This window comes from Eublepharis macularius, chromosome 12 (genome assembly GCF_028583425.1).
Source record: "Eublepharis macularius isolate TG4126 chromosome 12, MPM_Emac_v1.0, whole genome shotgun sequence".
Classification (NCBI taxonomy): Eukaryota; Metazoa; Chordata; class Lepidosauria; order Squamata; family Eublepharidae; genus Eublepharis; species Eublepharis macularius.
This window is the reverse complement of record NC_072801.1, coordinates 62,477,396-62,489,133: the sequence shown is the minus strand read 5'-3', so window position 1 is coordinate 62,489,133 and position 11,738 is coordinate 62,477,396. Positions and strand designations below refer to the sequence as shown.

Genomic DNA, 11,738 nt, shown 5'->3' with positions numbered 1-11,738 from the left:
TACTCCAGTTCTCTGATTTTCTGATAGTTCCCAGAATATTGTTGAGATTTATTTTATTTATTTATTTTCTTTGATTTTCTATTCCACCCTCTCCACAAAGGGCTCAGGGCGGATTACAACATATTAAAACACATCAATTTATACAATTAAAAACCACGAATAGATTAATAAAAAAGCAGTATATTATAACATATTTCACATGTAAAAATATAAATATATATATTTAGATACATATTTAGATGGCGGCAATCAATAGCAGCAGATACAACTCGACACGATAAGGTGGTGGACAACCTTAGTAGGGAGAGATTCAGATTATATTTTCATCATTTCCTCCATTTTTCAGCCAGTGGAGGCCAAGGCTGACCTCAACCACATGCCTGGCGGAACATCTCTGTCTTACAGGCCCAGCAAAATAATAACACATCCTGCTGAGCCCTAGTCTCAGTAGACAGAGAGTTCCACCAGGCTGGAGCCAGGACCGAGAAGGCCCTGGCTCTGGTTGAGGCCAGGCGGGCCTCCTTGGGGCCAGGGACCACTAATCGGTGTTTCTCCCTTGTGAAGAAAAAGTGGAGATAAATTCTAAATAGACACAACAAGCTAGGAAATTAGCATGACCATGCACATGTGTGCATGCACATACACCCTCCATTAGTTGTCCTCTCCAGGATTCTATATACTCTCAGGACTTGAGTAGGCTCATTTCTCCCTCTGCCCCCCGCCTTTAATTGCTTTCAGAATTCTGTCCCTAGAGCATGCTCAGACCTCAGCAGATGGGGGGCGGGGGGGATAATTCTCTTTTTCTGTTGGTCAACCGACAGTCCCTTTTTAAATAATAACTGCACTTCTCTGTCACTCTTCTAGGCAGATCAGTGCTCCATGCAGAATGGGGAACAGAGTCAGTGTAAAAGTAAAGCTGGGGCTCAAAGAAGTGGCTTATCCAAAGCCACCTGCAGAGCTCATGGCACTAGTGAGATCTGAACCAGAAGAGTGCTGATTCGCAGCCCAGCCACTTAACCACTGTGTGCATGTGTGTACGTGTGTGCATGCATGTGTGGAAGGTTGGGGAATTTCCCACATATGGAGAAACTCTGGCTTGACTGTGGGTGGCTTGATTCTGCCACTTTTCCAATTGCTACATTATTTTTGCATGTAGCAGTGTCCTCCATTTACTGCTATCTTCATTTTAAAGCTGGAGATTCTTATGGTGAAGCCACAAAAGACTGAGGCCTGTCCAAAACCATGCAGGAAGTGCTGCTCAGGAAGTGCTGCTCTGACCCCGTTCCCCACCGTCCAAGCCTAATATCTCCAAAACTGCCTGCAACTTGACTTCCGTTTGGGAGCGAAGCATGTCAGTCTTTGAGTCACCCAGATGTTTTCATCTGGCAGAAAAGGTGATTTCCATTGGAGGGAGAAAAAAGGAGAACAAAATGCATTAAATACCTGAATAACGTTGCTCCCTTCAGAAAGCTAGAGACCAAGCCACAAAACTTTTCCTACTTCAGAGATCTGTAAAGATCAAGCCATTTATGGGTTCAGAATAAGACTCCTTGCTTCTTATCTTGAAGATAAGAGATATTTGGAATGAAAGTGTCTGAAATAGTGGAAATCCACTGGGTTTTCTGGAAAATATAGAACTCTCACCCATTTGGAAATGTGAGTGGTAAGGTTTAACCATGTGGTTGGAGACCAGAACATCTCATCAGACCCTTGATGGAGGGGGCTGTCTTTCTCTTTTGGTCAATGTGAATGTCTCATATATGAGACATTGATCAATATACACAGGGCTCATTTCGAGTGGGAATGCACAGGAACACAGTTCTGGCAGTTCCGCAAAGAGGTCACATGACAGGTGGCCCCGCTCACCTGACTCTCGGCCATTTTGGGCCTGTTTCGGCCTGGATTGGGGCCATAACAGCCTGGATCTGGCCTTTGACAGGTGATGGATCACTCTCCAGCTCATCAGTGGCCCGATCCTGACCATTTTGGGCCCCTTTCAGCCCCTTTTTTACCATTTTGGGCCCAATTTCGGCCCTGAATGGCCAGGATTGGGTCCAAAACAGCCAGAATAGGTGATGTCAGGGGGTGTGGCATATGGAAATCAGTTATACTAATGACACACTTCCAGTGATGGCGAGAGGTGTGGCATATGCTAATGAGTTATGCTAATGAGTTCCTCCAGCTCTTTTTCTACGAATTGACCCCTGGATATACATATATATTGATCAATGTCTCATATGTCACCATGGTAGCAGCATTACCTTTTCCCTTGATTGGATCCCACCCCACTCCAGTAAGAACAGAATTACATGAGATGGGCAGCTTGCATGGGGAGCTCCCTCCCATCCCTGGAGACTTGCAATTCCCCATTAGAGCTTTATGTATCATTTCAGATATTTTTGTTGTTCAAATGATATCAGAGTGGGGTGGGATCCAACCAGCAGCGACGCCACTTGATGTGAATTGAGATTTGCAACTTTATTTTATTGTATTACGTTTTTATCCTTTAGTCCAGGAAGCTCTGGGTGGTATAGTGGCTTCACACAGTGCCTAGGCCATGACGCAACATCTCCACACTGACCAGACAGCAAAGCTGTGGGTTCTCTGTTTTGTATGGTGGCTTTAGTCTCCCTGATCTTGAATATTACTAAGAGGTATTTTATGCACATTCAGGCAATCTTATACAATTTCCTTATGAGTCAGTCTTGTTGAATGTGAGCTTACTTCTAAATAAACATTATTAGTAGTACCTATTTGTAAAGCAGCATAAATTTGCATGTTTTAGAGCGCAAGGTCCCTGCCCCCTTTAAGCTTACAATTGCGCTACAAGGAAAAAATTGAGGCATAGATGAAGAGAATGTGCATTTATTCCAGTTACAAATGTTAAGGCTTAAGTTGCAGGTAGCTCCGTTGGTCCAAAGCAACATCCAAAAACAAAACCATGTAATGCTTCCAGTAACCAACCAGAATAACACAAAGCAATGTGTAACTTTCTGTGTTCTCCAGAACTCTTCATGAAGCTGGATGCTTAAAATAATAGGGTGCAGGGATGATGTCTCAGATCACAGACTGAGACACACACACACCCCTTTCCTAGCAGTCAGCCTGATGAAGAGTTCTGGAGAGCTCAAAAGCTTGCATACTGTTTTGTGTCATTTTGGATGGTCCTAATAAAAGGTATTGGGAGGGAAGGCGGTGGCATAGCTCAATTTCATCAGATCTCAGAAGCTAAGCAGGGCCAGTACTCGGATGGGCAACCACCAAAGAAGCCTCTGCAGAGGAAGGCACTGGCAAACCACCTCTGCTTCTCACTTGCCTTGAAAGCCCCTTGCTGGGGTCGCCATAAATTGATTGTGACTTGATGGCACATACACACACAGTAAAAGGTATTGCATGTAAAATATAGGCTTCGTTTCGGTGGGGGGGGGGCTAAAGGCTTTGCAGGAGGGGGTGGGAGAATTGAAGCACGAGTCTGAATAAAGTGCGTGAGGCAGCATCAAGTTATGCAGTTGTTCTGAGAGGCACTTCCAGGCCTGGAGCAGCATAGGAGAAAGGGAGGAGTCTTTAGAAGCAGCAGGAGACCTTTGGAACATAGAGGGTGTTGCAGTGAAGGCCACAGGCAAGATTATCTCAGGACAGGAGAATGAGAATGGAGACAGGCCGCTTGCTGCTCAAGCAGGGCTTTGAAGATCAGGCTGTTGCGCTGGGTTCAGGAGGGGGAAATGAAGCCAGCACAGGGGTTTAAGGAGGGGGCATCACAAAAACACACAAAGGGTCGATCTGCACACAATACACGTACATTGGCTCCCTCTAGGGTTACCAACTCTAGGTTGGGTAATTCCTGGAGATTTGGGGGTAGATCCCGGGGAGGGTGGGCTTTGGGGAGGAGAGGGACCTCACCAGGAGATAATGCCCTAGAGTCTACCCTCCAAGGCAGCCATTTCCTCCAGGGGAACTATCTGTGTAGTCTGGAAATCAGTTTTAATTCTGGGATGTCTCCAAGTCCCACAGGGAGGTTGGTCACCCTATATCCATGGGGAAAGTATTCTGTATCATTTCCTAAAGGGTGGGAGGATCACTTCCCCACCACCAATGGACCACAAGAAGATCACTTCCTCACCACCAATGTAAACCATGGCCCTTAGGGAAATGAAAGATTCTTCTGAGACCAGCAACTCTGAAATGGGAACTTGGCAGTGGAAAGTTACTCAGTGCGATCCTAAGCAGAAAGCCCCACTAAGTTCAATGGAATTTAGTCTTTGGTGTTTTCTGGCAGAAGCTTTGCTGGAAGTATTCCTGTGTGGGCAGATGCTCGGTGTTTGCGCAAACCACTTTGAAAAAAATCACACACAATGCATTTCTGCACATTGACTGCAGTAAATGCCCGTCCTGGCCAGTGTCACTCACCACCACACCCCTAACTTTTTCCTGGCCTCTGATAGGCTGACCACACAAAGGTAAGCAGGAAGTATTTTTTTACTGTGCTGTATTGATTGGGCAAACGCACTCATAAAGTATGTGTGTGAGACAGAAGTTCTTAAAAGGGTGAGGTTCTTTTTATAACTTTGCTGAGCAGGTTATGAAGGGGGAGGGGAAAGGAGAGCATAGGACTCCGGGCTTTAGAAGGTGGCCAGCCCCAGAACTCCTCTGCCCTCTTTGAAAGCAGGAGCAAGTTGTGCTCAGCGGGAAGAGTGCAAGAAACGACTTGCTAATGATGCAGGAATCTTGTGGCACCTGAAAAATGAACACTTTTTAAATTCTAACAGAGACCACCTTGGTAGATACATGTCAGACCACAGGCACCTGACGAAGTAGGCTCCAGTCCATGGAATCTTAAGGTGGAGTACAAATTTGTTCATCTTGTAGGTGCCAAAAGACTCGTGTTCAAATTGTGGGAGGGGCAGGGCTCTTGTGCGGGGAAACTTTAGTCCCCTGGGGAGGTTTTAGTACCAGTTAGTTCATGGGTGAGAGTGGAACTGGAGAGCAGGTTTCCAGGCTTCTCAGGGGAAGGTAGAGTTAATTCCGCCGATACCTGTTTTGGTCCCTCCCCTCTGGAACTGGTTGGACGGCTTTCCCAGGTCTCTTCCACCTGGACTACTACTCCTCTTCCTTCCCTCGACTGACCAACCTGTGTAGGCCGTTCACCTTTTCTCTCTTTTCTTTTTTTTCTGACACCAACTAACAAGGCCCTGTCTGTGGGTTGCACACTGGCCTTTCCTCTGAAGCTGCCTCTTCGGTTACCTTTGAGACCTGATCTTCTGTCCCTTACCCAGATAGCTAGCCCTCCCCACTGTTCTCTCTCACCCCTCCAGCCAGGCTAACCTCATCCTTTTAGCCCTTATCTGACCCCTCAAGGCAAGCACTGAATTAAGAGCGCTCCCACCAACTGGCCCCCAGCCCATGGGGTCTTCGGGATTGGGCCGTTGCCGGCTGGCATTGGTCTTTGCAGTGCTGATGGATGCTGCGGGCACGGCAGCACTCCTGACCGGCATCTTTGCCCGGCTGCGTCTCCGAGGCCGAGATTTTGGGGACCTTTTGATATATTCCGGAGCGGTGCTGGTGTTTCTGAGTCTTCTGGGCTGGATCATGTGGTACACGGGCAATATTGAGATAGCCCCGGAAGAGCTGGCAAGGGACTATGGCGCCAAGGGAGGCACGTTGGCCCGGCTCGCCAGGAAGATATCGCGGACTTGGTCTCGACGCCAGACCAGCGGACTGGCCATGAGGACAGTTTCAAGTAGCCGGGAAGCAGCGTAAAGGTAAGGCGGATGCCACCGGGCTGATTTCCTTGGGCCTGTTCCCTACAGCTATTAGGAGGGCAACTTTTCAACCAGTCACTGTGCCTATGCCTTTAACAGCCACTTGATGTGCAGATGTTAGCAGGCAGCGTTTCCCTTCATGCTGTGAAAAACCTGGCCTGTCTGTTCCTCACGCAGGACAGGCCGTTTTTTTTGTGGTCAGTTGGCAACATTACCAAGCCATCTGAACCTCTTATGGGCAAAGCAACATCTATCTTCCCTCCCTTTCTTTTGTCAGAAAATTGATAATGTCTGGATTAGCTACTCCGGGTTAGTTACTCCTTTGAATCTTTTTTCATCACTTGGTCATTACCTGTGATTAGGGCTGCCAACCTCCAGGTGGGCCCTGGAGAAAACACCTGTTTTAGACGGCAGATTCTATGGCATTAAACCCCACTCAAGTCCCTCCCTGCAACAAACTCTGCCCTCCCCAGGCTCCACCTCTAGACATTTCCCATCCTGAAATCGGCAACCCTATGGAAAAGCAGTAAAAGGTGGCTCTCCCCCACCCCCAATCTTTTAATTGATCACTTATGGGGTTCTCCCTGCTCCTATGTTTGTGAGCCTGGGATCAGGAACTCTTCTAGATTAATTGACAGGAGGGCAATGTGGTTAGCAGCCTTTTCAAAAATAATAACAACAATATCACAAAATACAACTAACTAAAATAATCCTCAAGTTTTAACAGTTCGTAAAGTACAATATTGCCAATAAATTTCCACAACTAACTGAATAATACAAACATAGATCGTTATAAATTTCCAATTTCACAGCAGATATATTCATTAACAGCTTTTCAATTACTATATATTTAAATAAGAATACGTATTCAAATCTCTGGATTAATGATCGTGTAGTAAGGTAGCTTTGTAATTAAGAGATCGTTTTTTGTGAGAAAATCCAGAAAAGAGTGCCATTTTTCATAAAAGTAAGTTGAGCTGCATGGGTCTAATGCTAGTTGCATCCTTTCTGAAATCTTTTTCATGATAAGTTGTTCCCACACCTTGGAATACCATACATCTAGATTTGGGGGGAGATGCGATTTCCATTTTGAGGCTATAGCGTTTTTGGCAGCTGCTAGCAATGACACTATTAAATCTTTAGGATAGCGAGGAATATTTTGCTCTTTCCAAATATCAAGAAAAATTATTTCAGGTTTTAAAGGTACAGTATATGTTGTTATTAAAAGAATTTGATGTAAAATAGTTTGCCAAAATTTTTCCACATATTTGCATTTCCACCACCTAGAGCATTTTGATGTCTGCCCTATTACATCTCTCCTGCCAACATGACTTCCACATCCCTGGCCTATGGAAATCCCTGACCCTTCTCAGTATTATAGCAGCAGTATAGTGGCAGAGCGCCTGCTTTGCATACAGAAAGTCCCAAGTTCAGATCCTGGAAGGTCTAGTTAAAAGATCCCAGGACCCAGAAAGGTCATTAAAGAACTACTGCCAGCCACAGGAGGCAATGCTGGGCTCCTTGGAGAGCTTCCTACATTCATAATTTAAAAACTGAGTCAGTTGTCAGAATGTTGTTGAGAGCCAAAACAGTGGCTTTGTACAGATGTTCAACAGTATTAATTAGGGTTGCCGTGTTTGTTTTCTGGCTGAGTTCCTGTGCTTTTAACAGCTGCACTACGGCAGAAATTCAGCTAACATTTTTTCTCGCTGTTGCAATCTCATGCCAAGCAAAGTTGTTCAATATCTGTCCGACCACTCTTTCTCCAAGGAGACTGGAGTGGTGTATAGGGTTGTTCCAATTTCTTCTTGCTCTACAGCCATTGGGAATCTTCCTTTAAAAAAAAATAATTATTGGATGGGGAGGATCCAAACAATACTAGGAGATGTTATTATTATTTAGATATTTATTCCCTCCTTTTCTCTTCAGTGGAGAATCAGTGATTTACAGTGCAATCCTAAGCAAAATTACTCCAGTCTAAGCCCATTGATTTCAATGGGCTTAGACTGGTGTAACTCTGTTTAGGATTGCTCTGTTAGAACGTCATTCTTCATTATTCATTTTATCCTCATAACAACCCTGTGAGGTAAGCTAGGCTGAGAGTGCGATTGGACAAAAAAGAACCCAGTGAGCTTCCGTGGCACAGTAGAGATTTGAACGAGGGTTTCCCAGGTCCTAATCTGGTACTCTAATCACACTATATTGGGTCTCAAATTACTGTTCCCACCAAGTCAAGTGTTAAGAAAGAGCCAAAGATGAATTCCAAGACACTTTGCAAATCACGTGTGTGGTGCCCCCCCCCACACACCTGTGCTCTTGGCAAACCTATAAAAAATAGTTTCTCCTGCTACATTTTGATGAGCCAGGAACAGTGCCTGTAAATTTTTTTTTTTTTAAAAGCTGACCCTCCTCCCATACACATGGAACTCCTATGGAACTCAGTGCCTCAAGGTTTTTTTTTTAAAGGGGGGAGGTGAGACAAATTCATTAAGGATGAGTCTGTTAGTCATGAGCTAAATGGAGTCTCCACATTCAGAAACTGTATACTTCTGAACACCAGCTGCTAAGGTCAGACTGCTGCGCTTAGACCCCATTTGTGGGTTGGCTTGCCAAGTCCAGATTGGGAAGTTGCTAGAGATTTGGGTGTGACCCCACCTGGAGGTTGGCAACCCAACCTGTGGACTATCCAGTGGCTATCCACTGTTTAAAAGAGGGTACTGGACTAGATTAATCTTTCTTTTGATCTATCTGATATTATTCTAGATGCTTGGATGGACAACCACAGCTCTGCTCTTTCTCTTGGGGTTGGTTACTTCCCTTCTCCCTTTAGTTCCTCTTTCAGCACGTTCATCAGCTTTTAATGTTTCATGACCTGAAACCAGAGACAGCAGATGTTTGTTTTGTCCTGATGAAATAAGATATACTTCCCACCCCACCCCCATCTCATTGCCTGTCTATTCTTGGATCCTGCCTAAGGCAAGTCTACTTGACTTGCAACCTGCCCATGTGGGGCAGTTCAGTGATGTATGCATATCCTCCTGAAGAAGTGAGCTGTGACTCACAAAAGTTCATACCCTACCACAATTTTGTTAGTCTTATAGGTGCTACTGGACTCTTGCTGTTTTCTACTGCTACAGACAGTCTAACGCGGCTGTCCATCTTGATGCATATCCTCCTGGTTATTAGGACTGTGAAAACAGGTGTTGTTAAGCTCTAGAAGTGAGCATCATACATGGTCGGTGGGGTGCCTTCCTTTTGGGGCAGGGGATGTCATAAGTTGTCAGGTGTGACTGGAGGCAATATTTTTAAAGAGAGTTTCTGGTGGGTAGGTGTGTTGGTCTTCAGTAGAAGAGCAAGATGTGAGTTCACTAGCACCTTAAAGACCATCTAGATTTCCAAGGTATGAGCTTTCGAGAGAGAAGCTCCCTTTATCAAATACAAATGCTTTTAAAGACTTTATAAAACTGCACATACCATAGAATTTTGGACAAATCCTAGAACATTGTGCCAACATGATGATGTCACTTTCAAGGTTGCACCAGGAGTGATGTTGTGCAACTGAGACAATGTATATTAGCATGTTTCTCTCCATGCCACCTCCCAATCTCCAAGTGGGGTCTGGAGTTCTCCCAGCTAATCTCCAGACTACAGAGATCAATTCCCCTGGAGAAAACGGCAGCTTTGGAAGGTGGACTCTACAGTATTACATTCTTACTGAATTCCTTCCCCTCCTCCATCTTCCTCAGGCAGAGCCCCTAAATCTTCAGGAATTTCCAAAGCCAGAGCAAGCAACCCTACTAGGCCCATAGCTATTTGAGACTCCAGCTTCTCTCTTTCAGCCACTTGAGGCATTTTGGCCTACCTTGAGCTTTGTCTCAAGACTGATCTATATTTACAAATAGGTCATGCAGCCAACTGATTCTGACCCACGTCCTCTGGGTGGGAGCATATGCCTCTTATTGAACATGACATATAATATTGCACCCCTATAACCATCAACTTGGCCAATTCCTTCCTGCAAGGCAGGGCTGCTAACTCTTCAGTAACGAATTCCTCTTCGAGAAGAATCCTGAGTAGAGATGGGCACGAACCGGGAAAAAAACGAACCATGAGGTTTGTGGTTCGTTGTGTTTCACGAACCACGAACTTTTACGAACCTGCCCTGGTTCATGATTCATGAACCGGTTCATTTGGTTCATGAAAACATCACTTCCAGGTCAGCAAATTGTCACTTCCAGTTTAGCAGAAGGTCACTTCAGGGTCAGCAGAAGGTCTGCAGAAAGCCCAACCCCATTGCCTAGGAAACTAATTGTCGGCACCAGGCTGTCTGCAGGGACAAACCAAAAAAAACAAACCAAACAAACTGGCCTAAAGTTCGTGGTGGTTTGTCAGAAATAGGCTCTGACAAACCGCTGGTTCATGAACCATAAACCTGCCCAGTTTGTTCCGAACTTTGGTTTGTATTTCGGTTCATGCCCATCTCTAACACTGAGGGATCCGTCCAATTCCCAGGGTCTCATCCAGCATACTGTTTACCTCAGTGACCAGCCAGGGGGCCCCAAAGGCCTACAAGTGAAGGCAGAGAGGCTCAAGGCTCCCTCTGCTGTTACTCCTAGAAATTGCATGCAATGGTATATCACCTCTGATGATGGGGTGGTGGAAAGTGCCATCAAGTCATAGCTGACTTATGGTGACCACTGGTGGGGTATTCATGGCATGAGACTAACAGAGGTGGTTTGCCATTGCCTGATGATGGAGAGTTCTCCTTTAATCACCATGGCTAGTTGCCAGTGATGCAAATGCCCTTCAGAAATTTGTCTAATCCCTTTTCCATCCCCTCCAAAGAAATAAAGTAGCCGGGGGTGGGGGGTGGGGGATCCTGGCCTGGTGTCCTTTAATGTTTGATCTGCAAAACCTCACATTAAAGCAACAGAAGCTAGCTGAAAAATGGCTACCATATCAAAAAAGTATGAACCATGAAAATCCCTCTAGAGAATACAAGTATATTGTCTACTGAACTTCATTTCCTACCTCCTAGTGCCACGCTATCCAGTTCCCCTTCCTGTGATATAGTTCTAAATGGGAGGAGCTTGGTGTCATCCCATTTTTGATTCTATTTCCATCTTTCTTTTTCACAGGTAGCCAATCACACTGACTTTGTGATTAAGGACCCTGTAGGATGAATGAATGAACTCACCAGCATGGATGATGTTCTTGTCCTGGGACCAGAGCTGACCTTTGGCCCACTGAATATGAAACAAGGATGCTGGACTCCTCTCTCCCCAATCTGACCTAAAGCACGTCCCTGCCACATCGAGTTTTTGTGTGAATTCTATTTTGCATTTCAAAACACCTTCTTTTCAGTACCATGGTCTCCATCCATTTATTTCCACAGCTAGATGGTTGCAGTGCTGGGGAAACAGGTATTTTATCTTTGCCCACTTGGCTCCTATGCCTTTAACACTCGCATGTGACCCAGAAATCCAGGCTTTCTTACCCACACAGATACAATGATCCAGAAATCTGCATCTTGTCATATAGTTGCTGAAGAAGAGGAACTCTAGGTGGGTGGGATGGAGAAGGGCTGCAGTCTTGGGTGGTAAGGAACCAAAGTTCCTGGAATCATTGGAAGGGGATACACACATTTAGGGATCTTAGACTACCTCTATAAACATAAAATTAAACTCTTTTATTGAAAGATGTAAAATTCCACAGGGACTTCAATGTACAATAACTGATTGTTATTCCACTATCTATTGTACGATTCATGCTAGTGTCTGCTCAGTTACCACCGTTTCTTCTTACGGAGCCGGTGGTGGCGGTTAATCTGGGGTGGGTGGGGACGGTTAATCTGGGGTGGGTGGTAGCGGCTCATCTGTGGTGGGTGGTGGCGGCTCATCTGCGGCAGGTGGCGGCGGTTCATCTGCGGCAGGTGGCTGTGCTTCCGGAGCTGGTGGTGGTATTTCTGAACTTGAAGGT

General features: G+C 45.4%; 1 protein-coding gene across 1 annotated transcript; it reads left to right on the top strand.

The window, feature by feature from the left end:
* Positions 1-4,558: 4,558 nt before the first annotated feature.
* On the top strand, positions 4,559-11,125 carry TMEM238 (transmembrane protein 238). Its single transcript, XM_054994667.1, has 2 exons — positions 4,559-5,759; positions 10,898-11,125. Exon 1 carries the CDS (start codon positions 5,401-5,403, stop codon positions 5,755-5,757), a length of 357 nt encoding a protein of 118 aa, XP_054850642.1. The 5' UTR covers positions 4,559-5,400; the 3' UTR covers positions 5,758-5,759; positions 10,898-11,125.
* The last annotated feature ends 613 nt before the right edge of the window (positions 11,126-11,738 follow it).